General features: G+C 42.0%; 1 protein-coding gene across 3 annotated transcripts in view; it reads right to left on the bottom strand.

Moving 5' to 3' along the window:
* calb1 (calbindin 1) overlaps positions 1 to 25,988 on the bottom strand; it is a 30,077-nt gene extending 4,089 nt beyond the window's left edge. The window contains exons 1-6 of one of the 3 annotated variants that reach the window (XM_007903194.2): positions 25,766 to 25,988; positions 24,906 to 24,982; positions 22,344 to 22,418; positions 15,255 to 15,335; positions 14,235 to 14,291; positions 3,309 to 3,386 (exon numbers count right to left, since the gene is read on the bottom strand). In XM_007903194.2, coding sequence (XP_007901385.1) covers positions 3,309 to 3,386; positions 14,235 to 14,291; positions 15,255 to 15,335; positions 22,344 to 22,418; positions 24,906 to 24,982; positions 25,766 to 25,853 — 456 coding nt within the window. In that variant the 5' untranslated portion in view covers positions 25,854 to 25,988. Of the gene's footprint in view, positions 1 to 3,308; positions 3,387 to 14,234; positions 14,292 to 15,254; positions 15,336 to 22,343; positions 22,419 to 24,005; positions 24,083 to 24,905; positions 24,983 to 25,163; positions 25,217 to 25,765 lie in introns of those variants that run through there. The other 2 variants (XM_042331876.1, XM_007903195.2) reach the window with 2 other exon arrangements.
* Between the last annotated feature and the right edge of the window lie 1,023 nt (positions 25,989 to 27,011).

Genomic DNA, 27,011 nt, shown 5'->3' with positions numbered 1-27,011 from the left:
GTGTGCCCATCGCCTTGGGACATCCTCCCGACGTGAAAGGCACTATACAAATGTAATCTTGTTGTGAAGCTATCAAAACACTATTCCCTTGCTATTTCATTAATGATGCATTGCTCTGGAAGCATGTTAGATAAAAGGTTCCCATTAATTTTACATGCTCAGTGCTTCTAGTTTTTAGTTAAAGTGCAGTCTTGGGGCTACTTATAGGAATCTTTGCCCAAGAGCTGTCTTGCCCTATAACTGGAGTGAATGCATAGAATTACATAGAATATACAGCACAGAAACAGGCCCAACTGGTCTATGCCGGCATTTATGCTCCACATGAGCCCTTCCTCAACTAAGCCTATCAATATAACCTTTTATTCCTCTCTCCCTCATGTACTTATCTAGCTTCCCCTTAAATGCATCTATGCTATTTGCCTCAACTACTCCTTATGTTCCACATTCCCACCACTCTAAGTAAAGAGGTTTCTTCTGACTTCTCTATTTGATTTATAGGTGACTATATTTATGGACCCTGGTTTTGGTCTCCCCCACAAGCGGAAACATCTGCTCTATGTCTACCGTATCAAAATCTTTCATCATTTTAAAGACCTCTATTGGGTCACGCCTCACTCATCTTTTTTCAAGAGAAGAGTCCATTGTTCAGCCTTTCCTGATAAATATAGCCTCACGGTTCTGGTATCGTCCTTGTAAATCTCTTGTACCTTCTCCAGTGCCTATATCCTTTGTATAATATGGGAACCAGAACTGTACACACTACTCCCAAGTGTGGTCTAACCAAGGTTCATATAAATTTGGTCTAACTTCCCTGCTTTTCATTTCTATTATTATAGAAATGAACCCCAACGCTTGGTTTACCTTTTTTATGGCCTTATTAATCTGCGTTGCTCCTTTTAGCAATTTGTGTATCTGTACCCCTAGATCCCTTTGCTCCTCTACCCCATTTAGATTCTTATTTTCCAGGCAGTATGTGACCTCCTTAGTCCTCCTACCAAAATGTACCACCTCACACTTATCTACATTGAAATTAATTTGCCAATTATATGCCCATTCAGAAAGTGTATTAATGTCTTGTAATTTGATGTAGTCCTCCTCAGTATTAACTACACCCCACCAATCTGGTGTTGCCTGCAAATTTTGACATTGTACTTTTGATCCCCGAGTCCAAATCTTTAATGTAAATTGTGAACAACAGTGGTTCCAATACAGATCCTTGTGAAACACCACTGCCCACCCCCTGCCAGTCTGAGTAGCTACCCTTTACCCCTACGCTTTGTTTTCTCTCTTGTAGCCAGTTTGCTATCCATTCTGCTACTATTCCCCTGACTTCTCTGACTTTATTCATTAATCTATAATGAGGTACCTTAAAGGTACCCTTTTTAAAGAACATATTTTCTTTTGCTGTATATAAGCTTCCTTTTCCCAGCATCTTTAGCTGAGAAGTTAATCATGCATATCTCTTTGACTTATGCTAGTGTGTGTCCAACTTGTGAGGGAATATTTTTGAGAATTTTTGCTTTTGAACTGATTGAATACCCTTGATCTTCACTAGGTGTCGCTATTGCGCTTTCTATTGTATAGCGAGCAAAACAAAAGTATAGTACTGAATTGTGCTCATAAAAACAAACACAAAACCTGATCAGGTCAACCTGGTGGTAATAGAGGCCAAAGTACATCCTTGAATATTTCTCAATTATCCCAAACCAATTCAAATCTAGTCCCAAGAATTGGGATTTGTTTCAATGGTTCTACTGTGTACACAATAAGTACGTAACCTTGCCTTTGCAGACGATCACTTAACATCAGTTTTGATTTTCCTGCTATAAAGTGATCAAGCTAATATATCATTCCATTTTCCATATAGATAAGTTCAAGTTGCAACCATTTAGGAATCATACTGCTCAGAGTCATCTCTTTGCAAGTTTTCAATCGCTGCATGAAATAATTTGCAGCCACCATAGAGTGCATTATAGATGCCTCCATGAAATATGTAAACAAATCTCTTCCATAAACACACTCACACAGTCACAGTACAGAACACTCATTCAAAATCAAGGATCAAGTATTAAAAGCATTAGAGCTTGCGTCAGAAAAAGTGATAACAATTAAGAGAGCAGATGTTTCTGCTTTTGTAAGGCACATATAACATATATAGGAATTTAATTAGACTTCAAGTTAACCCTAAAGGCACATGTTCACTGTGCAAAGTGGGTGATAACTATAGAACAATGGTTTCCACTGCTTTAACTCCACACCAGCTGTGGTTTCCTTCCATTACAAAGTAAACTTTTAGATTTTAAAGTTTCTTGGGCAATCCATTGGCAGGTGTCTGACATATACAGAAATCATCACCATGCCTAAGAGTATCCAAACTAGACCAAGATTTTCACATATGTATGCCACCAATACAGGCTGGCTGATCTGTCATCAGTACCGCCCTAGAGAATTGTAAACTCATTTGGCTCAGGACATGGTCAAAAAAGACAACGACAGAGGTTTAATTATCAATGGTAAGCAAAATTAAAAACCATGTGCTCTTTAAAAATATTGAAAGCAAATTCCTATTTTGAGACTGGTTAGTGTAGCTCTAACGATATGTAGGACATTGTAATGAATAATAAATAATGAGGCAGATTTGAAGTTTTGCATAAGGGAAAATAAGGTTTCATGCCTTATGCAAACAGCATACATTTTGCTTTAGTGCAAGACCATCTACATATATATATGTGTGTGGAAGTAGTATACAAATTTTACTTAAAATTTTTAAATGAGAAAATATTTTTGTTTACAAATAACTACATCTGATCTCTTAAAATTCTGACATACAATGTTTCTATATTTTGAATGACATAATCTTAAATAATTTATATCCATGTATCAAATTAACACTTTGTTCTGCAGCATAAAAAANTCATAATTCTACAATTAACATAGACTAGCTCAATGCCAAAAGCAAACACTACCACTCATTGAAAACTGTGGTTACATTTTGTCAAAAGAACCAGCGAGTTGTTCGGATCTGGAATTCACTGCCTGAAAGGGGTTGTGGAAGCATATTTGATCACAAATTTCAAGAGAGAAGTGGATGGATATTTGGGAAGGACAAATTTGTAAGGGTATGGGGAGAGAGTGGGGGAGTGGGATTAATTTGGATAGCTCTTTCAAGAGCTGGCACGAACACGATTGGCCAAATGGCCTCCTTCTGCACTGTATAATTCTATGATTCTATGTATGTTCTAAAGTGCTTTACTCTGCTTTGAACAAGTGTTTCAGCAGTATATCAACATAAAGATACATTTACATACTGTTGTCTGAGTATATTCTTCCAGCTTCACTTCATCAAATGGCCGATTTGCTTTCTTTAGTAAATCTCGAAGAAAACTCTATTAGAGAAACATGACAAAACATTAAAGACTGTTCTTCACTGGGGTAGAAATCCACTTGAGTCTAGATTTACTCTATTAATGGAGTGGTTCGGCATGTGCAGAATTTGGCAAATTATTATATTCAGTTTTAACTCCGAAGTCCATTTTCTGTGTTTCTTAAACTTACAGAAAAATGGTTTCAAACTTAGACTATATTTAAGAATTTAACAACTTCTGGCCACTCTGAAATTTCATGTTAATAGAGTAAATCTAGACCTCAAGGGTTTCCTATAATATCAATTTGCTCTGTACAGATCATTTCCTTTTAGACCTTTAAACTCATTTGAATTTCATTTATGAATCACAGAAACCAAGCTCCAGACAAACAGCAAAAATATTACCAAATATATTTCTTTTGATTATTCCCATAAGATTTTATTTTTCTTTAAATGGCAAAAATATTTTAAAATTGAAATTTACTAGTGTTTCTATTGTTCATGAATCTGTGAGATGTTTTGTCCACAGGTTTAATGCTAAAAACATATTCTGTTTCAATTTACTTTGACGCCATTAAAGTGAAAAGCGCTATATCAAATGCAAGGATTATTATTATTATTATTAAAATAGCAGTCACAAACTATTTTGTTCAGGGGATTTCTATAATGATTTGACTATGACTTCTGAAGTGCCTTAAAATAGTAGCCTACACAGGTTGTCAAAATAATGCAAACTCAACCATGGTGTTTGTAGACATGTCCATTGTTCCATTGAGTTTAGTCTGGCAAGCTATGAAGCACACAAAAAGGAAACGTTTCAGCCATTTTCCTAGCAGATACTGCATATGTGAATGAACCTAAGAAAGGTATACTGTACATTTCTTGGTAATTTGAAGCTATAATTTGGAAGATGGTAGCACAGGGCAACCTTGCTATAACATGGTCAGCTCGCTCCAATCTCTCAGCAATTGTGCTCTAAGCGAAGCAAAATAAAATGGCCCACTTCTGGCCCACAACCAGACCGACTACTCAGAGCAGGTTATGTGCAGGAAGCTGACCGCAGGTCTACAGGACACCCTTCTTATAAGAGTATTATGGTTATAATAAGGCCTGTTATAATGGGGCTGCACTATACTTATTAGTATTCTTTTGTCAGTGTTATTCTTCACCTCAACAGTAATTAAAGGGAGTTACTGGGGTGACAAAATTAATGAATTTGGATTGATGGCTATGTGTGGACAATGCTGTGAACAAATTGGATGCTGCACCAACCTGCAAAATACACAGTTATTACACTTTAAAGTTAGCCCTGTGAAGCGCTTTGTGATGTACTCCAAATGTGCAAGGTACTATACTAAATGCAAGGATTATTATTATATCAATGTTCCATTTGCGGCTCGGTCAAAAAAAGAATACTCTTACAGAAATCCTTTGTCCTCCAAGTGCATCAAAGCTGATGCTTTTATTTAAATGGACATATAAAGAAGGCAGCTCTCTACATAATAATCTATATTGTACACAAAGATTTTATTTTTTTCTCACAACATTTTTTTTTGATCATTGGAATTGAATCTCACCTGCTTTGTGACTCAGATGGGTGTTAAGATACTCTCTCCCTGCCCCTGCCTGGGTACTTTATTCCCACCGCCATCCTGGTTTATATTCCCACACAAGGATGCTGTTTAGTGCAAATCTGCTGCCACATTAACCTGCATAACACCCTTCTTCCTAAATCGTCATTCCGTAAAGTGCTAAGATATTTATTTTATCCGAAATGCACTCTGGAACTGCACGTTTCTGTGGTACAATTGAATCACTGTGTTCATATATCAATTTGGCTCTTCCATAAGGTGTACTGATATGAGAAGGTTTAAAAAAGCTAGTTAATATCAAACTGTTTAATTCTCCTCACTCTTTTAAGACAAAAACGACTGAACCCATTTAATTTGACAGCTTTATTATCACCTTTGAACTGACAGATAATCCCACCTGCACTTCTATCAGGAAAGTGTTTCTTTCATCCATCAGACATGTTGTAAAGTGTACAACAGTAATTGAATAATGCACCAGTGGGGATTAACGGAAAAGTGCAGAATGTATAGTATTTTAACCACCATTTTTTATTTTATCTGATAATATTGTCTCAACACACTCAACCCTGAGTATGTTCATTCAAATCTGCATCCAATTCACACCTAGGTCTTGTTTTTCCATTATTTAGAGCCATAACATATTACATCTGTATCAAAGAGTGATTTGAGGATATGACTGATTTGTGATTTGAAGACTGTCGCCCAGGTGAATTCTGAAATATTTGAATAAATCTTAAACTAGGAAATATTTGGCTTTCTTGAACAAAATGTTAGTACTTCATCTTATCTCAAGACGAATATTTTTGCCAAAAGGTACCCATTAGAAACATAGAACGATAGGAACAGGAGGAGATAGCCATTTACCCCATCCAGCCTATTCCATCATTTATGTATCTTGGCAGACCTAAGGTTGTTGATTATTGTTACAAAGTAAATAGCATTCACATTCCAAAGGTGTGATACAGTCAGAGCCCCATATACTGCACGTCAGTATATTGTGGGTCTGTACAACAACAACAACAACTTGGATTTATATAGTGCCCACCATGCCGGATGGCATCTCAGAGCACTTTACAGTAACGGATCCTGGTGCCGAGCCAGGGGGATGGAGAGGAAGGTGACCAAAGGCGCGGTCGAAAAAAAAGGTCTTCAGCAGAGACCTGAAAATGGGAAGGGAGGGAGCGAGACGAAGAGAGTGAGAAAGGGAGTTCCAGAGCCTCGGGGCATAATGGCTGAAGGTACAGTCACCGAGGGTGGAGCGGAGGACTCGGGGGATGAGGAGGAGGCCAGACCCGGAGGAACGAAGGCAACGGGTACTATTTTGAGGAGAGAGGTCAGAGAGGTAGGGGGGTGCAGAGGAGTGGAGTGATTTGAATACAAGGATGAGGATCTTGAAATTGATCCTCTCTGGGATAGGCAGCCAGTGCAGTCTGACAAGGACTGGGGTGAACGGGGAGCAGAGTTTGGTGCGGGTGAGAATGCGGGCGGCAGAGTTTTGAATGATTTGGATTTTATGGATGGGAGACCGGCGAGGAGGGTGTTGGAGTAGTCCAGCCGAGAGGTGACAAAGGCATGGACCAGGGTTTCAACGGCTTTTGGGGAGAGGTATTGGCGGAGACGGGTGATGCGTCAGAGGTGGAAGAAGGCAGTGCTGGTGAGGGACTGGATGTGGGAGAGGAAGGATAATTGGGGGTCGAACCTGACGCCTAGGTTGCGCATGGGTTCGGAGAGTTTTAGGGGGAGGTCGGGTAGGTGGAGGCAGGGAGAGCCATGAGATTTTAGACGTTGATGAGAGCCAAAGAATATGGCTTCCATCTTGTCAACGTTCAGCTGAAGGAAATTTGCGCTCAACCAGCCCCTGAGATCTGACAGGCAGGCTGACAAAACATCAGGGGACTGGGGGTCGCAAAGAGAAGTGAAAAAATAGAGTTGGGTGTCGTCTGCATACATGTGGAAGTGTACCCCATGTCTGCGGATGACATCCCCAAGAGGGAGCATATAGATCAGAAAGAGGAGGGGGCCAAGGATGGATCCTTGGGGTACCCCACAGGTGACAGGGTGAGAGCGGGAGGAGAAGCCGTTTGTGCAGATGTACTGCTGGTGGTTTGTGAGGTAGGATTCGAACCAGGCGAGTGCGGTCCCACTGAGGTGGATGATGGAGGAAAGGTGGTGGAGGAGGATGGTGTAATGAGAGTGCACTGTGGAACACAATGAAGTGCATTTCCAACTTCCACCACTGACTGGCTGGCTAATTGTACATGGGGGACAGAATATCTCCCAGTGGCAATGGTGTCCCAGTGACCACTAAAAATTTCCACATGAGCATGCAGTGTAGCATTGTTATCGGTGATCTAACAACACAGAAGTGCTGACCAGTAACCATACTAATAATTGAACCCGTTATCACACAAGATCTCAAATTATGGAACCAAATCACCACATCATAAAAGGGGCTGAGTATATAACAGCTTAAATGGGTGGATACAACGATAGAGTGGAGATCGCAGAAGGGTGGATATTAGCAATGACAGGGAGAGCAATAAGTATCAACCACTATCATCCACCACTTGAAGATAAAGTAACTAAATGAATTACTTAAGCAAGTAAGTGAGGCTGCAGAGAACTGTATTACGAGGGATTTCAGTGCACCAAAATAGTTGGTGCTTCAGGGCCATCTTACAGAGAGTGAGAACACAAACTATTTCAAAGAAATGACAAGCGCATGGAAAGGGATGTCAATGCTAAGGAATAGATCATCCTCCCATTTAAGGACTGCAAAAGACACGTCTCAAGACCCTCCTGTTCGAGCATGCTTTCCTACCCTCCCTGCCCTCCGTCCTCCCTGATCCCAACACCCCCACCCACCCTCATGCTTGGGTCCCAATCCCTGACTGTCCAGCACCTTGGGACGCCCTCCCAACATGAAAGGCCTTTACAAATGTAATTTTGTATTGTATTGTGAACTCCTCTTAACAAAAGATATTAGTTCTTGATTCACAGAGCACATACTACTGTGACCGGAATCAATGGTTTCCATTTCTCTGAATAAATACTCTTTGGTGCTTCACCTGAAATTGCCCTTCACAGTCTTCAATGTGTGTACCACTTAACCTGCTGCCTTTGTACATCTTAAATGTTTGCATTGGCTTTACATTCTCAATCCCATTCAGCATTTTATATAATCCTACAGAGCCGCAACTGAGATACCTTTTGTCAAAGCTGCTTATCTAATTATTGTTCATAGCTCATTCCTCTAACACTAGGCATCATCCTTGTTGCTCTCCTATGACTGCCACTGCCTCAGCCACCCCCTCTACTTCGTTGTGACCAAAACTGTACACATTACTCCATGTGCAGAACACTGTACAACTTGGACATGAATTCTGGGGATGTGAACTCAACTGATGTAGCCCAGCTCACTATTTACCTTGGGCGTTCAAGCCCCACATTGGGACTTCAAACTCACAATCTAGGCGGACACTCCAATGCATTGCTGGAGGTGTGCTGCCTTGTCGGAGGTGCCTTCACTCATTAAAGCGAGAACCTGTTTGCCTGTTTGGTTGACATTAAAGATCCCATGGCACTGTTTGAAAAGAGGAATTTCTTTTGTTATCTAGGCCAACAATTTCCCCTGCCACCCTGAATAGTCATTTACTTCATGGCTTGTGGGACATTGCTGCACATAAATTGGTTATTGTGTAAGTCTACAAACATACAGTCATTGCACTTTATAGTATATCCCATGAAGCGTTTGGAGATATCCTACCAACGAGAAAGGCACTACATCAAATGCAGGGATTATTTACTTATATATTTTTTGCTATCTCACACTGTTTTAACATGATAAGCAAAGAATGAACAAACAATCTTAGGTCTTTTTCAATACCCTTTGGCAGTTTCTATTCACATCTATAATGTATACCTCATTTATCTGTAAAGACAAACTTGTGCTTTTGGCTTACACTTGAGTTAAAATGACCAAAATCTATTTCATCTAAAACAATTATAGCTATCAGAATGAGAATTTCAACTCATTAGTCTGGTTGGATTCAAGTCCAGATATCTCCAGCAAAATGTGAGGCAGTCTAAACCAATGTTACTATTTAATGCTTTTCTTACTGCCTCTTAGCCAAACAATTTCAGAAGAATTCTAGGACAGGTATTAGATTAAGGTTTTAATTATCCAGCAAAAATAATTCTTAATTTGAGAATGAGAGAAAACTGAGTTCAAGTGATTGCTGCAGGTAAATTTCATATCACATTTAAACCTATTGTATACTGCAGTTCTTTCTAATCGTACCAGGCGTTTAAGGCATCACAAGATCAGAGAGGTACTGATAATGAAGCCCCTTCAAATTTCAAAATCCAAAGCACAAACTAACAGAAATTTACACGATGGGAGCAGCATTAGAAAAGCATATTTAAATACAGTACATTTTTAATGAAAAGCTACAGAATAAACCCCCAAGTCTTGACTGGTCAAATTATGATGTCATGAAAATCCTTAAGGTTAAGACAAATTATGTAAAACAGGGTGGGTCCTCCCTTTTGGCTGCAGAAACATAACTTTTTATGGAGGGAACTGGTGGGCCAGATGAAATGGAGGGGGGGTGTGGTGGGCGCGGATGATCTTGGCCCACAGGCCTGATGAGGCCCATGGGCCGGTAGTTGGACCACCCTGATGTAAAACATAAAAGTTACAAATTAATTGTGACTGGAAGTCAGATAAAAGCTACTGAGATGAGAATCGGGTACAATGGGAAAGCAAAAAGCCACATCATAGACATCAAGAAAGTGTTTTATGTATGGAACAGACGGACTGCTGGAAATCAGTCAAAATACCAAGGGAGTCTTTGAATAAGAAATGTGCTATATTAACTCATCACTATCAATCTTCAAATATGACAACTTTGGACAAGTTCCAAACTCAATTAAACTGACTAAAGAATGCATAGTTTATTATGTTATATTAAAGGATTGAATATCTACACAGCAGGAATACATCTAAAATTTCAGGGAGTTAGATGAAGCTATTTTTAGGGTCTAGAAGAAATGCAGAACTGTACATGTAAACTTTGAGTTCTGCTGATTATTACACCGCTGTTCAAAATTGGAGTAAAGGGTGGATCTGTGAATTATGCACATATAAAAAAGTGAGAAAAAAATCTTCCTTGCAAAGATGTTTATGGGATGCCCGGAATTTACATCCAAAAAACAGGAAAGTTACAAGGTGTAGTAAACATGAAATTGGAAGAATTAGGTTATGTCTTATAAATCTACCAGAATTCTTTCAGGATATGTAAATCAGCACTCAAGCTATCCCGTAAAGATGACACTCAGGAATTAATGGTGTATTAACTGAATAGAGCAAAAATGGTTCAGCAGTCGGAAGCAGAAGACAATAACAAACGAAATAGCTCTCTCTGCAGAAATGTGGCCAGTGCAGGCGTGTGTCGTTCTGACTGCACTGTGGTCACATTACTCAGAAATGAGCTAAAGAAAAATACTTCTACAATTTTTGGGTAGCACCAAGTTGTGTGTTTTGGCTACAATACAAATTACATTTATATAGCGCTTTTCACATTGGGAGGATGTCCCAAAGCACTTAATAACATTGGCTGGCACCCAAGCTGGCAATGATGAGTATAGATTGGTAGGATTTAAAGGAACTAGGAGAAATACTATGAGTGGCTGAGAAAGAGTAGACAGATTTTAATGTGCTGAAGTGTAGTGTAATGCACATTGATGCATGAAACTCGTGGATTCCAAGGAGGTGCGGTGTCAAAATTTGCGGCTGACAACAAACTAGGGGTATGGTAAACAGGGAAGGGAATTGCAGAAGAATGCAAGAAGACATAAACAGGCTAGGGGAATGGGCAGACAGATGACAAATGAAATTTAAGGTAGAAAAATATGAGGCAATTCAATTCAGCAGGAAAAATAATGAAGTCATCAATAGATAGATGGTAGGAACTTAAGGAGAGTAGAGGAGCAAAGAGATCTAGGGACTCAGCTCCACAAATCTCTAAAAGTAGACAACAACAACTTGCATTTATATAGCACCTTTCATGCCAGATGGCATCTCTTAGAGCTTACAAACAGATACATAAGGGCATAAAAATGGCCAATGGGGTCTTGGGCTTTTTATAAGAACATAAGAAATGCTGGACAAAAAAAGACCAAGGTCCATCTAGATTGTGTTCCACCTTCCCATCGGTTGCATGCACATATGTCCCAAACTACCTATGTACTATATCCCCTAATGTTATTTCCTAAAAGAAAACTATCTAATCAGTATTTGAAAGAATCAACGCTTCTTGCTTCAAACATCTCCCTAGGGAGCCTGTTCCACAGGTTCACTATTCGCTCACTGAAATAATGTTTGCGTAGATTTGTTCTGAATTTACCCCCCTTCAATCAAAGGTCGTTTCCTCTGGTTTTACTATTTACTGGAATATAAACGTGAGGAGGTGATGTTGAATTTATAAAAAAACCTTGGTTATACCACATTTTGAGTATTATATGCACTTCCAGTCTCCACACTATAAGAAGGTTATAGCAGCGATGAAACCTTTGCTTCAGTACACCAAGATTTCCACAGTGCTTCTCCGATCTGGAATATGTGAATTCTGGTGTACCACATTTCAGAAGGATAGCTGAGAAAGACTTGATAAAATAAGGCTCTTCAGTCTTGCAAAGAAATGTCCTAGAGGGTAGGGTACCTTATATAGGTAAATAAGATTCTAAATGGGATTGAGATAATACGCTCAGAATACTACTTTCAGATAAGCCAGAGCAGTAGGACAAGAGGTCACAGGTTCAGAATTTTTAGGATACTTAATTTTTAAGTATTTCTTTGCTCAGAAGGCAATTAAATTGCTGGAACTAGTGAGGGTGGTTGAAGCCATGTTGTTGGCTTCATTTAAGTTGCTGTAATAGGGAGATAGTAGGGTGGACAATGGGAAAGATGAGATCAAATGGGACGAAGGGGCTTCATTATTAGTACCTCTCTGATCTTGTGATGCCTTAAACGTCTGGCATGACTAGAAAGAACTGCAGTATACAATAGCTTTAAACATGCAGGTGATGTTAAGACTGAAAGATAAATTTTAATTTCAAACCATCTGATATTGAGTTATCATTTTCAGAATGATGGTAATTAAGTCTAATTCATATGCATAAGTTTGAATAGTTGGACAATACATTGAACAGTCGAACTGAAATGACATGTTCCATTGTTGCAAAACTTCAAAGTTATATTTGTGATTCTATTACAGTGTGTTAATAAGTATAAAAACTGTGCTTACCACAGCATCACCACCTGTTCTCTTTAGGTCCATACTTTAAATTTAAGATGTCGGTGCACCCCAATCACTCCTGCTTTTGCATTGGATGATATGGCATGTTTTATATTGTAAAATAAAATAAATCACTCTAAATAAACAGAATTTGCATGTGTAAATTTGATTGATTGTTGGATATGCTTGTCTCTTTAGTCAATAAATATTTGTATGCATATAACAAACTTAAAACAATAAAATTTACTAATAATCTTTTTATTTGAGATTGTGCCTTTCATGTCAGGAGGATGTCTCAAAGGGCTTCACTGTAAAGTGGAGTGACTGGAAGAATTAATCATATTATGAAAAACAACCCAATAATCTCTTATTTTTTACAAATGCTTGACAGGTGTTATCGCATCACCATGTTGCTTTAAGTTAAATGATGTTTAAGTTATCCAGTTAATAAGTTTGCCCCTGTGTCTGTAATTATATTTGATAGAGGCTTTGAATTTTTTAATGATAATCTGTATATGTGAATTTGAATTGAATTTACCAAACTGCTTTTTGGTAAAAGCTGTCTGTAGTATACATCAGTAAACAAGGTGTGTTTACCTTGAAAAAAGTATACAGCATTCTCTGTATAACATGTTTTCATGAATCACACAACAAAGGGGCATATTTAGGGAATCTATCATATAACTTGCCATGAAAATGGCAACCTTTTTGGTTTATGTTTAAAATGGAAAATCTCATCATTACCATTCAATTGAAATGATTGCCCTTTCCAGTAATCAGTAATTTGGCAGATTCCATAGAAAAGGCATGAGTGAATGTATTCTTACTAAGAGAAGCATGACCAATGTATTACACCTGGGCCCTCGGCATACCAAGCAAGGTGAAACAATGCTGCGCTCTCATTATTTTTACACAAACTAATCAACTGCTGTAGGAGGTCATTGCTCATGTACCTATAACATCATACATAGCAAAACGACTACTGATCAGATTTTAATCTAAAATGCCATGGATTTTTACAGTGCACAAAATACCCATCAGAAAATGTATTTGTCACGTGAAACACACTCAAACAAACACTTCAGAAGGCACCAGGAGATGTAATAACTGTTTAAAAAGAAATCTTCGATGATTTTCCCCATCAGGAAAATTAAATTAAAGCATGATTACAAATGGACAAAAATTTGTGGTTTAGTGCAGCATAAACATATTACAAACAGCAGATGCATTTTTCTGCCTAGTAATACTGTGAACAGACAGTGACAACCAGATACCTCATGGTAACAACAATTCAGCCACTTGTTGCTGGAAGCTAATTTAAGCCAGGCAAATCAATTTAACTCTGTAACTGACACTTTCCAGACACGATGGTCAGAATACATCTTAAGCTTTATATATGCTCAGACTGCTGCAACTCTGGCGTAGTACACTGAGAATACATTTACAGCAGTACCTGTCGTTATTCAATTCAGTTCAGAACTGATTTTGGAGAGTCCAGTAGTTATTTGACACTAATGTATGAGCTTGTATTGAGTGTGTAGTCTCTGCGATATCAAATAAGAATGTATAGTTATTAAACTAATGAGCTGATTAAGTTGAACAGCACTAAGGCATGACAATTGCCTTCAGGGCATAGGTGTAAGAAATAAAAATGAGACATTTCATTGCTACCTACTGACCCCTGCTGGGTAGTGCAAACACTAGACATTCGATGATGATGAGGTATTGAGCTTAATTGTATTGTCCCACTAACACTTACTGTCAAGGTTCATGCATGAATAATGGTCACTTGGATGAGGTATGTAAGGAAACATAGCACCCAGGGGTTTATTGGAAGGAAACTGAGTTAAAAACAGTCAGCAGAAGAGAGGACACAAACGATTGTGAGGAAAATTCACCCCACAATTATATTAATCTACCAAGATACTCAATGGAGTCCAAATAAGTATATAATATCCTCTATATATAATCTAGTATTACCTTTAGCTCATCTGCCTCTATGAAGCCACTATGATCAGCATCAAATATTCGCCAAGTCTGAAAAAGAAAATGTTTTATATTTACTTTTTGCTTCATGTAGCTACTTATTGGGAATCAGTTGCTTACAAATTAATTTAACGGTTACATCCATTTAAACTCTTCATGCGACTAAGAAACAATTTTACATTTGAATTACAATAATATTGATGATTGGTTAATACAAATATTTATTGTTTCTATAGTTTTCCAATATATGAACCACAAATTGTTACTGCCATGACAATTGTGTCAACAACAACAATTTGTATTTATATAGTTCTTTTCACACAGGATAGTGTCTCAGTGTGCTGAAATCAAGTTGTGTTCTGTGACATGCTATATTACTGAATGTTTGGTGGTCATCAATACTATATTGAAGGTAGCTGCCTTGATAAGATTTCAAAAATCCATAGACGTAGAAAGTTGGGAGAATAATTTACCTACATGCATTTTCTACAGCCAGAAGATACAGTAACTCATATCAATCAGTACAGTGTGAAAAGAACAATGTTGTTCAATTTATGCCAGATTCACTCTAAATTCTCGTGTATAAGTAGCACCTTCATGCATGTTTCAAGTGGGCTAATACTGGTGACTTCTATGGAGATATGACTTATATTTATCAGAATTTATGCAACGTTTGATGCTTTTCCTGCATCATCATTTTTAACATCCATTACCCCATTCAATAGTTTTCCATGTCAACAGCACAAAAAGCTAAAGTGTAAAATACACAAAGGATACTAGATGTGATCTAAAGGTGATTTTACAAGGAAAGTCTTAGGCACCTCAGATAACACGCTAACATATTGTGGCATGGAGTAGAAGTAGAAACACCATGAATAATGCAACATAAATCATGCAAAAGGAACCCATTCATTTAAGGACTTTTAAAACTTGATCCATAACAAACCTGAAAATTCAATATTCTTTTTCAGAAGTATTTAAATTATTGGCAAAGCAAACAATAAAGGAAGATACCTCCATGAACTCTGCACTGGACTTTAATTGTTGCCGAAAGAATAAGAAGAAGTTCTCTTCTGTTGGTAGAATCTGAGCAAGCTAGAAAAATAACACATGGAATGAATATTAGAATTCCAAATTCATCCATTGACCTACTTACATTAACAATTTTTAAACTATTTAAGTTGACAAAATTATTTTCACTATTGTATTCACCATAATATTTTGATGCACTCTTGTTGTATTTAATAATTGCTAACTAATTATTCAACTTTAACTTTCAACCATTCCTGCATTTCAACTACTTCTGCATCAATCATATCTGTGTATCTCTTGAGCATTTTATCTTGTTCGCTTCGCCTTAGAACCTAACATATCTGTGTCCATCGCTGCCAGTGATTGTGAGAGCAAATATAAGATTTTTAGTTTCAAAATATCAAACACTGCCACTTCCAGGTTAGGAATTTTATAGTTCAGCAAGCTAAACCTGCAAAATTAGTACAAATTATCTAGAGAATAGCATTCTCCGAGTGTATAATATTAATTATTTCCCACATGTCCCATGTTTCATGCTAAGAATGCTTATAGCCATTCAATTTCAGATTGAGATGTAATACAAAGCTCTGTGTTGTCCTGACAACACATCTTAGCAGCAAACTTCAGAACAGACCCTTTGGTGTAGCAGCAGGACACTTCCATTTTCTAAAATTGCCTTTTAGCAGCAGTAGCTAAATACGCACCATTTGAGGGAAGTTTGGAGGAGCAAGGGGAGAGATTGGAGTAGTAGCAGATTGGAGCTAGCAGCAGTAGCTAAATACGCACCATTTGAGGGAAGTTTGTAGGAGCAAGAGGAGAGGTTGGAGAATTTTCCCTTTACACATAGGATTCAGCCTGAGGGACAACCATCGAAAGAGCCACAAATAAAAACAGAAGCTCCAACGGGGCTGTGAATGATCTCAGCCTCTAACCCCATTCACATGTTTTTTTGGTGACCACCCTAAACCTGAGATCCTCATCTCCCATCTTTTACCTTTCTCTGTCATGCTCCACCACTGTCAAGCACTCTGAGACGCTACATAAATGCAAGTTCTTGTTGTTCTCCAATTTTACTCGTTTTTCTTTTTCCTTATTCTCTTTTGTGTTATTCTTTTGACTTCTTCCTCAACTTTACTCATTGCTTGTGAGATATTGTTGGCACATATTAGCTGGTGAGTTTTGCCAACATTCAATATTATAAATAGAAATTTTGTTATTTATTTTCAGATCATCATCCCATTCTTTCATTGTATTATTAATTTTCAGTCCAATTTACCTTGTGATTCAAGTAAGCATAAAAAGATCCTTTTTTAAAGAAATAATAATAATCCTTGCGCTTTTCACATCTTCTAGACTTCTCAAAGTGCTTCACAGAATATACTATAAACAACAACTTGCACTTATAAAGCAGCCTATAACTGTGGTGGAGCCTGACACTGAGCCGGTGGGTGGGGGGGGGGGGGGGCAGGGGTGTGTGGAGGTGGCCGTTAAGCACGGTCGAAGAGGAAGGTTTTCAGGCGGGACTTGAAAAGGGGGAGAAAAGGGGCACAGCTGAGGGATTGAGGGAGAGTGTTCCAGAGTTTTGGGGCATAGGGGCTGAAAGTGCAACCTCCGGCAGTGGGTTGGAGGGTGCAAAGAGCGAGCAAGAGGCCAGTGCCAGTCGAAGGGAGGCGTCAGGTGGTGGATTGCGTGGATTTAGTGAAGATGTCTGAGAGGTAGAGAGGTACCAGGGAGTGAATGGATTTGAACACGAGTGTGAGGATCTTGAAGTCAATCCGTTCAGTGATGGGGAGCCTGTGGAGCCTGGCCAGAACTGGTGAGATGTGGATACAGAGTTTGGTCTGGGTCAGCATGCGGAGTTCTGAATGAGCTGGATCTTCTGAATGGTGGAGCTGGGCAGATCAGCGAGTAGTGCGTTTGAGTAATCCAAGCAGGAGGTGACACACGCATTATGAGGTTTTCGACTGCATTTGGGGTAAGGTACAGTCGGAGTCAAGCAATTTGGCAGAAGTAGAAGAAGGTGGTCCTGGTCAGGGACTGAATGTGGTTGACGAAGGACAGCTGGGGGTTGAACCAGATGCCCAGATTGCACAGTGGTTCGTTGAGTCTGAGGGAGAGCCCAGGGAGGCTGAGGAGTTAAGTGAATTTACTGTATATTTGTGGGCAAAATGCAATACCCAATTGCTCACAGCAGTGTCCCACAAACTGTCACAGATTGAGTGACCAAATTATTATTATTTTTTTTTCTTGAGGGATTATTATCGGACATGTGGAGTAAGGAAACTTGTCCAAGGTTTCGCCCTGCCAGAAATCGAACCCAGGTCTCTCGTTTGCAAGGTGAGTGCTTAACCACTGAGCTACAGGACTCCTAAGTAAGAAATGGCTTACATTCACCATCTCATTGCAATGTACCCAAATTCATATCAAGTGTCTACTGATCTCATTGTTATTACAGGATATTGCTGCCGCAAGTTAGCTGCTTGCTTATACAACTACTTTCACAATGTTTCTTTTCAATATTTTGTAAAGCGCTTAGATGGCAATGTAACAGTTTTCTAACACTGCTCTGGAGAGTGAGCAGGCACTATACAATCAAGTACCAATGTGGGGTTTGAATCCACAGCATTCTAACAAAGAGACAAAAATGCTTTCGACTAAACCAAGCTAGAACCGAGCAACAATAGAGTATCTGGAATCATTTCTTTAAAATCTTAATCCATAGACCAAAGATTCTTTCATCAAAAATCGATTGCAGATAAGTAACAATCTAACTCCCAATAGAAAGTCTTCATATATGGTGCATCCAGTTTTGCGTCAAAAAAACTGACAAATGCTTCAATAAACATTGAATATTTTATAATTAGTTTTATGATCCATTAATATTTTAATACACTTGCATTAAATCTTTAAGGAATTGACTATAACATTACAGAGGGAAGAGTTCTAAAATGTTGCTTGTTCAGCAGTGGGCAAATCAGTCCTGTTTTATAATTAAATCATGATTTAATTATTTTGATGAGGATTAGGATTTCAAAAAGAATTCAACAATTAGGACTTCAGGTGAAAGGGAAAAAAAGTTCTATCGATATGACTGTGCACCAATAATTATTTTTGGATATTTTCTACCACATCATTAATTTTGTTGTGTTTTTGTACACTTTTCCCACTTTTCCCATTACCATTCACCATCTGAAAACACAGGCAATCTCTCTCAATACCTCTTTGTGCACTGCCATTGAATGAGAATATGCTGAGATGACTCACACTTCACTTCTCCCTCCCTCTCGGTAGGTAGATGCTCAAATTCAATGCTATAGTTGATGGTACGGTTCAAGTCAGAAATGTAACATGACTCACCTAACTAAAGTGAATGTTTTTTGAAATTCTGAAAGATTTGAGACATTTAATCTAGCTAAATTGTTCACTTAACTCTTGGATGAGTTGAAGCAACAAGGAAGGGAAATCAGGCAGAACTATTTTTCACATGCTTTATTAATAGAATAGTTATGGGGGGTTGCACTGAAGTAAACAGTGTAAACAGGTTCAAAAGGCAAGAAGATGTTTCTGGAGGGCAAAGAGAGTGCAATGGTAAATAATAATAATAACCCTTGCATTTGATTTAGCATCTTATCTTAGAGACATCTCAAAGCGCTTCACAGAATATACTGTAAAATGAACTGACAGTATATGTGGGCAAAACGTGGCAGCCAACTGTACACAGCAGGGTCCCACAAACGGTCGTGGATTGAGTGACCAAATTATTATTTTATTTTGAAGGGATTACTATCCCCAGAAAAGCGATCCGCCAATCGACTAACAACTGGGTTCCTTCTTACTGCTAGGTAAATAGAGGTAATATGGAGTAAGGAAACTTGCCCAATGTTTTGCCCTGCCTGGGAATGAAATCCAGGTTCTTTCGCTTGCGAGGCGAGTGCTCTAAGCTACAGGACTCCACAAGCTATAAGACTCCATGGGCTTGATCAATCAAACAGCTGATGGCCTTGTTGGGCCAAATGGCCTCTTTGGGTCCTTAAAAATACTTGAGGTCCAAATTGTGGTAATGTGATATAATACCACTGATAACAATTATCACATTGGGGAACACTGCTACTGGAGTAGTCATATTCCATAACTGATGCAGCGGTAACCCCCCAATTCATTCAAGCAGTTTCACTCAATAGTGGCTTGCGCCATATTGAGCTGACTGGAGGCACTCATTTTGCTGCACAGGTTCCTGCATTTCAGTGCTGGTTTGGGGAAATGCCGGCTTGGGTCAACTTTAAAAATCGATGTGATAACTAGTTCTTAGCAAGATAATTATCACAACGCACCACACACTTTCTACTTTCTTATGTATTTAATCTATTTTCTATTTTTCCACCTTGCTTTGCGACCCCCAGTCCCCTGATGTTCTGTCAGCCTGCCTGTCAGATCTCAGGAGCTGGATGAGCGCAAATTTCCTTCAGCTGAACGTTGACAAGACGGAAGCCATACTCTTTGGCTCTTGTCAACGTCTAAAATCTCACGGCTCTCCCCTCCTCCACCTACCCAACCTTCCCCTAAAACTCTCTGAATCCGTACGCAACCTAGGCGTCAGGTTCGACCCCCAATTATCCTTTCTCCCCCTCATCTGGTCCCTCACCAGCACCGCCTTCTTCCACCTCTGATGCATTGCCAGTCTCCACCAATACCTCTCTCCAAAAGCCGCTGAAACCCTAGTCAATGCCTTTGTCGCATCTCGGCTGGACTATTCTAATGCCTTCCTCGTCGGTCTCCCATCCATTACCATCCATAAAATCCAGATCATTCAAAACTCTGCCGCCCGCATTCTCACCCGCACCAAACTCCACTCCCCGATCACCCCAGTCCTTGCCAGACTGCACTGGCTGCCTATCCCAGAGAGGATCGACTTCAAGATCCTCACCTTTGTATTCAAATCCCTCCACTCATCTGCAACCCCCTACCTCTCTGACCTCCTCTCTCCTCAAAACAGTACCAGTTGCCTTCATTCCTCTGGGTCTGGCCTACTCCTCGTCTCCCGAGTCCTCCTCTGCATCCTCAGCGGTCATGCCTTCAGCCACTATGCCCTGAGGCTCTGGAATTCCCTTCCTCACTCCCTTCACCTCACCTCCTCTCTTCCTATTTTCAGGTCCCTGCTGAAGACTTTTCTTTTCGACTGCGCCTTCCTCCCCATTACCCTTGGCTCGGTCCCGCGATCCGTTACTATGAAGCGCTCTGAGACGCCATCCGGGGTGGAGAGCGCTATATAAATCCAAGTTGTTGTTGTTGTTAATGAATTACAAGCATAAACCAATACCTAACACCACCATAATAATCCTTCCAAATGAAGGTTATCGAATCAAAATATCTCAAAATGTTTCACAGTATCGCCTCCACTGGCTCCCCATCCCCCAGAGGATCGAATTCAAGATCCTCATCCTCAGCTACAAGGCCATTCACAGCCTTGCACCCTCCTACCTCTCCGACCTACTATCCCCCCATATACCTGTCCGTACCCTCCGTTCCTCTGGCCCCGGTCTGCTCCACATCCCCCGCCCTAATCGTCCTACCATCGGTGGCCGGGCTTTCAGCATCTCAGCCCCGAGGCTCTGGAACTCTATCCCCCAGTGCCTTCGCCGCCTCCTCCCTTTCCTCCTTCAAGGCCGGTCTCAAGACCTTTCTCTTCAACCATGCCTTCAGCTCCCCTCTCGACTCTCTACCCCCTCCTCGCTCCCTCCCTTCCCTCACCTTGACCATTTCCCCCCTGCTCAAGTCCCGACCCAACTGTCCAGCGCCTTGGGACATCCTCCCGACATGAAAAGCGCTCTAAAAAATCCAATCTTGTTGTTGTTGTTGTTGTTGATAGCTTATTTGTATGGGAACATAGCAGCCAATTTACACACAGTGATTTTCCTCAAACAACCAGAAATTGTGGAGTCCTGTAGCTCAGTGGTTAGAGCACTCGCTTTGCAAGTGAGAGACCTGAGTTCAATTCCAGGCAGTACGGAACCTTGGGCAAGTTTCCTTACTCCACACAGAGCCTAATAATAATCCCTCCAAAACTAAAAACAATAATTAAATTGGTCATTTTCAATCTACGACTGTTTGTGGGACATTGCTGTGCGCAATTGGCTGCCGCGTTCGCCCACAAATATACAGTCAATTCACTTTACAGTGTGTTCTGTGAAGCGCTTTGGGATGTCCTCCCAACGTGAAAAGCGCTATATCAAATGCAAGGATTATTATTATTATTATTATTATTATTGACTGACCAATATTATTTGGGCAATTTGTTGGCCAGGACACTGGAAGAAATTCCCTTTATTTTCTTCTCATCTGAAAAACAGCACTTCTACCATTGTAGCTCCTAAAACTTTACAAGAGTCAGCATGGACCATGAATTGAACCATATATAAGCATTGGAAAAGCTTGTAGTGTGCAGCAAAATGTCAATAAAATGTTTGCTATGATTGTTATTTATACTGAGTTCAGTTATGCAATCAAGACGACCTGAAATTGAGAATAGAAATGTAATTATAGAAATCAGAAGAGACTAGAATTGTTATTTAAATGTTTATCTAAGCTCGAGAATAGGGGATATGCAATGACAAATGCAATAGTTGGATAGGGAGTTAAGAATATCTACCCAACATTGCTCTTCATCATTGTAAATGCTTTGTACCCAACATTGTTTAGATGTAGGTAACTCATACAGAAATTGGCACTAATAACATTCAATCCAACTTGGTAAAAACACCTAAAGAAAACTCTCTTTTGTGTTATGATAATAAAATGGTCACGACCTGTATAGTTTACTTCTAATGCTAGATATATTAAAAAAAAGCTGTGAGGTGCAGTTCCGATGAAGAATCACACTCCAGACAACCTGCTTTTTTCCTTTTCAGGTGCAGACTACTGTGGATTTCCAGTATTTTCTGTTTTGTTTCAACTTCTAATGTTACTCTATAACAAATTATTTGAACAAAAAAATCAAACATCCTCCAAATGTATTTACTATTAACATTTCAACAAAAATCTGTATGAGAGTAAAACCAAATTGGTGGTGCTTACATCTGCCATCTCTATTTTTCCATCAGCACTCTGATCGTATTTCTCCACCAAAGCTTTCATCCCGTCAGATAATTCCTACAAATTGATAATGCGCATTAGTTTGTTTTTATCTGCATTCTTCGAAATATACAATACACAGCTATACTAAAATGCTATATCTTCATTAACAAATATGAGTGGGTACATTGAATGCAAATCTTCAATTCAGTGCTTCACCTAGTTAAACAACAGCAATGTGCTTCCTCCTGGTGTGAAAGGCAATTTGTTGTTGTTGCTATACAACGTTCTCCTTAGATGTTAAATAAATGGAGAACTCAAGATAATTGACAGAAACTGCTTGAATCAGTTAATCTGTTAGTAACTCAGTCCACCTCAGGAGGCTTTGGTGTAAATATATTCAACAGTTTTTTTTAGATGAAGCTACCAATTATCCTAATTAATTAATTAATAGAAACAGCTTCACTCATTTGTCAATGAAGTTAGTTTCCAGTCAGTTGTCATATCGAGAACTTTGCGTGTCCAACGGGCACCTGTAACCCTGGTGTGAGGAGTGACATTCCCCATCCCATAACATGTAGATTTCACAATGAAATGAATCGGCAGGATTTTTAAAAGAACCCAACCAAAGAGTGATGCTGCCAAGCACAGTGTGATTTGAGCTGAGCAGCGAGAGACCTTCTCCTTCAAGCCCAAGTGGGGAGGGAAAATATATGACACATCAGGGCAGAATCTGAAACTCCACACAGAACATCGTGGCAATGACAGCCTACATACAACCCACAGCCTTTTTATTCCTGTCGCTTTCATTGAAAACACATCTGTAGTCAAGGAAACAGTGGTGCACTAAGCCTCCTGTTTGTTTGCTATACTGGTGGCTACAGTTTTGCTGGTGATACCGATCTGTTGACGTTTGTTGGATGATCCACAGACATATTACTTGACTGGACAAGTGCAACGATCTTTTAAGTGCACTGATATTTATTTTGCTGTATTTCCCCGGTGTCTGTCTCATGTCTCAAGCATGGCTCCTGTGCTTTGCTCTCTCCAGTCCTCTAGTTTAATTGTCACTCTTTGGTAAGGGAACAAGTTCGCTGGTGTGTGTGTGTGGGGGGGTAAGATCGCTCGGATTACGAAACCTCCAACACATTAACATTGGTGGGTAAAGTATCGGATCTCGCCTGCCGTGGCTCGGTGTAACCTGACAGTGTGTACAGCTGGAGCTCCCTCACACTGTCCCTAACTTTACCTTCTTGCTGAAACTCGCCAGGTTTGGTTTGTAACTGTTGAACACAACCACTGACCGACATGAAAAGCGCAGCGATTCCCCCCGGGCGTGAAAACCAGCAACTCATCGGGTAAGCACAGCCCCCCCCACCCACCCACCCACACACACACACCCCCACCCACCCACACACACCCACCCACACACACCCACACACACACACCCACACACACACACACCCACACACCCACCCCCACACACACCCACCCACACACACCCACACACACACACACACACCCACACACCCACCCACACCCCCCCCCACACCCCCACACACACCCACACACACACACACACCCACACACACCCACACACACACACACCCCCACACACACACCCACACACACACACACACACCCGCACACACAGCTGCACCTGACCATCATCCTATCGAGTGGATGTTGATCTATTTTATCCATCGAGTGTGTATGGGTTCCGATGTATGTTCTACAGGTGACTGTTCCCTCCGAGTGTCAGTGCCGACTTCAGCCTCGGAAACATCGTGTCAGCATTAAGAGTGATTCAGCTGCGCGGACACTGGGTGTGAAATAAATCGCTCCGGGGGTGGTGGGGGGGGGGGGGGGGAGAGAAAGGTTTAGTCGGTGACTTTTGCTCCGAACTGGAGCAGATTTCACGCCCAGTTAACTGAGACGGGTTAAAGAGGCGCAGCGCCTCCGGGTGTGTTCAGTGCGCGCTCTCCTGGACTGACTGCCCCGGAGCCCAGCGGAAAGGAAGCCGGTATTTTAAAGTATATATATATATATATATAAAAGGCTTCCAGGGAATGAAGACATAAGGAAAAGCGCTGTCTCCCAAAGCAATTATCAGAGAGAGTTGCAATGCTCTCTACCCGCCGCGCCTTTGGGAGACTGACAGATACAGATGGAGCTGTTCTGGGGGTTCGCGTCCAGTGAAAAAAACACAGTCTCCGGGACCGGGGAAGCTGAGGGGTATCCCACAGTCAGTCCTCATACATCAACAGCATCGTCGGGATGCGATAGCCTTTGCTGATTTTAATTCTGCATATACACAGACACAAATACACACACACATTGTACCATATACACACACACACACACACACACATATACCACACACACACACACATATACCATACACACACACACATACACACACACATACCATACACACACAGACACACACACATACCATACACACACAGACACATATACACACACATATACACACACGCACACACACACAGACACACACCTCGCTGCACACTGACCCGGAGCTGTCAGTAAGTTAGTGTAACTCACCGAGCCGGTGGCTTTCCGAGCTTGCTGAAGTTCGCGAATGAAACTCTGCAGCTCTCTCCCTTCGATATATCCGCGACCTGAAATTGAAGGGCAACATTTTTTGTTACTTCGGTGGGGGGTGTGGGGGGGGGGTGTGGGGGGTGTGGGGTGATGTACAGTTGGAAAGGAACACCTTGTCGCCGACAGGTTAGGGCTCCGGCTTTCTGGACCGACTCCCCGCCCGTGTGTGTGTGTGTGTGAGAGAGAGAGATGACCCACCCGCCGCCCTCTGGTCCTGGTCGCCCAACACCCCCTCACAGCGCAGCTTCACAGCCCCCAACACACAGAACAAACCCCATCGGCGCGTCGCAGCCCCACGTCGTGCGAAACGAAAGAGATATCGAGCGTCAGGCAACAGGCAAAGGTTTACACACAGCGAACAGGTTGGGGGGAGAGGAGCGGTGAGGAGGGGAGAGGGGGGGAGAGGGGCGGTGGGGAGGGGAGAGGAGCGGTGAGGGGGGGAGAGGGGCGGTGGGGAGGGGAGAGGGGCGGTGAGGAGGGGAGAGGGGCGGTGTGGAGGGGAGAGGGGCGGTGAGGAGGGGAGGAGAGGTGAGGAGGGGAGAGGGGCGGTGAGGAGGGGAGAAGAGGTGAGGAGGGGAGAGGGGAGGTGAGGAGCGGTGAGGAGGTGAGGAGAGGAGGTGAGGAGGTGAGGAGAGGTGAGGAGCGGTGAGGAGGGGAGAGGAGGTGAGGAGGTGAGGAGAGGTGGGGAGGGGAGAGGAGGGGAGAGGGGCGGTGGGGAGGGGAGAGGAGCGGTGAGGAGGGGAGAGGAGGTGAGGAGAGGTGGGGAGGGTGGAGTGGGGGGCAATAAGAAAAACAGTTACCAGCGTTGTCGTAATGGTGCCAAATTTCCAAAAACTGCGTGGTGGAGTTTTCGATGGCTCTCAGGTGAAGGCTGTGCGTGTCTGCCATGGTTTGCCGGTGTGGGTTGCCGTGCCGTGCCGTGCCGTGCCGTGCCTGGCTGCCCTGTGTGGAGCTGTGGGGTTGGGGTGGGGTGGGGGTGGGCTGCCCGCTCGCTCTGTGCCTGTCAGCTTCACTCTGCGCTCCCCTGGCAGCGCGCACCACACATAAATGCCGCTCGCCGCCCACTACGCACGCGCCGCCGCCTGGCTCTGGGCATCTGCTGCAGGTGAGAGGGAGGGGCTGGGCTGGCAGGGCTGGGCTGGCAGGGCTGGGCTGGGCAGAGCTGGGCTGGGCTGGGCAGGGCTGGCAGGGCTGGCAGGGCTGGCAGGGCTGGCAGGGCTGGGCTGGCAGGGCTGGGCTGGGCTGGGCAGGGCTGGCAGGGCTGGGCAGGGCTGGCAGGGCTAGGCTGGGCAGGGCTGGGCTGGCAGGGCTGGGCAGGGCTGGCAGGGCTAGGCTGGGCTGGCAGGGCTGGGCTGGGCAGGGCTGGCAGGGCTAGGCTGGGCAGGGCTGGGCAGGGCTAGGCTGGGCAGGGCTGGGCAGGGCTGGGCTGGGCAGGGCTGGGCAGGGCTGGCAGGGCTGGGCAGGGCTAGGCTGGGCAGGGCTAGGCTGGGCAGGGCTGGGCAGGGCTGGGCTGGGCAGGGCTGGGCAGGGCTGGCAGGGCTAGGCTGGGCAGGGCTGGGCTGGGGAGATGGGCAGATGCGGGCACGGGGAAAGCCGAGCCATCGCACCGCAACCGGATTCAACCTGCGATCTCGTTACTTTATCTGCTCCTTGTGCTGCGGCGGAGAATCCCGTCATCGGCAATGGATGGCGCAGAGGCAAATCCTTGCAGTCTCATTTTAGACCAATAGTTGCATCCTATTGCATGTCAATAATACTAGTAGTAATAATCTTTTCCTTTCTCGGTGTGGCGCCTTTCGCGTCAGGCAGCCAATTGCTCACAGCAGTGTCCCACAAACGGTCATGGAAAACAGTCATGTAAACAGAGTAGTAGTAAAGAAACTTGCTTATGGTTTCACCCAACGATTTAGCATATCACCAGAAGAACAGCCACTCTGACAATGCAGTACTCCCCCAGCACTGCATTGGAGTATCAGTCCAGACTACGAGTCCAAATCCTGGTTTGGAATTTGAATCCATAATCTTCTGGCTCAGAGGCGAAAATGT

Source organism: Callorhinchus milii, unplaced genomic scaffold (assembly GCF_018977255.1).
Source record: "Callorhinchus milii isolate IMCB2004 unplaced genomic scaffold, IMCB_Cmil_1.0 Scaffold2, whole genome shotgun sequence".
Taxonomy (NCBI): domain Eukaryota; kingdom Metazoa; phylum Chordata; class Chondrichthyes; order Chimaeriformes; family Callorhinchidae; genus Callorhinchus; species Callorhinchus milii.
This window is presented reverse-complemented; position numbering and strand designations above follow the sequence as displayed.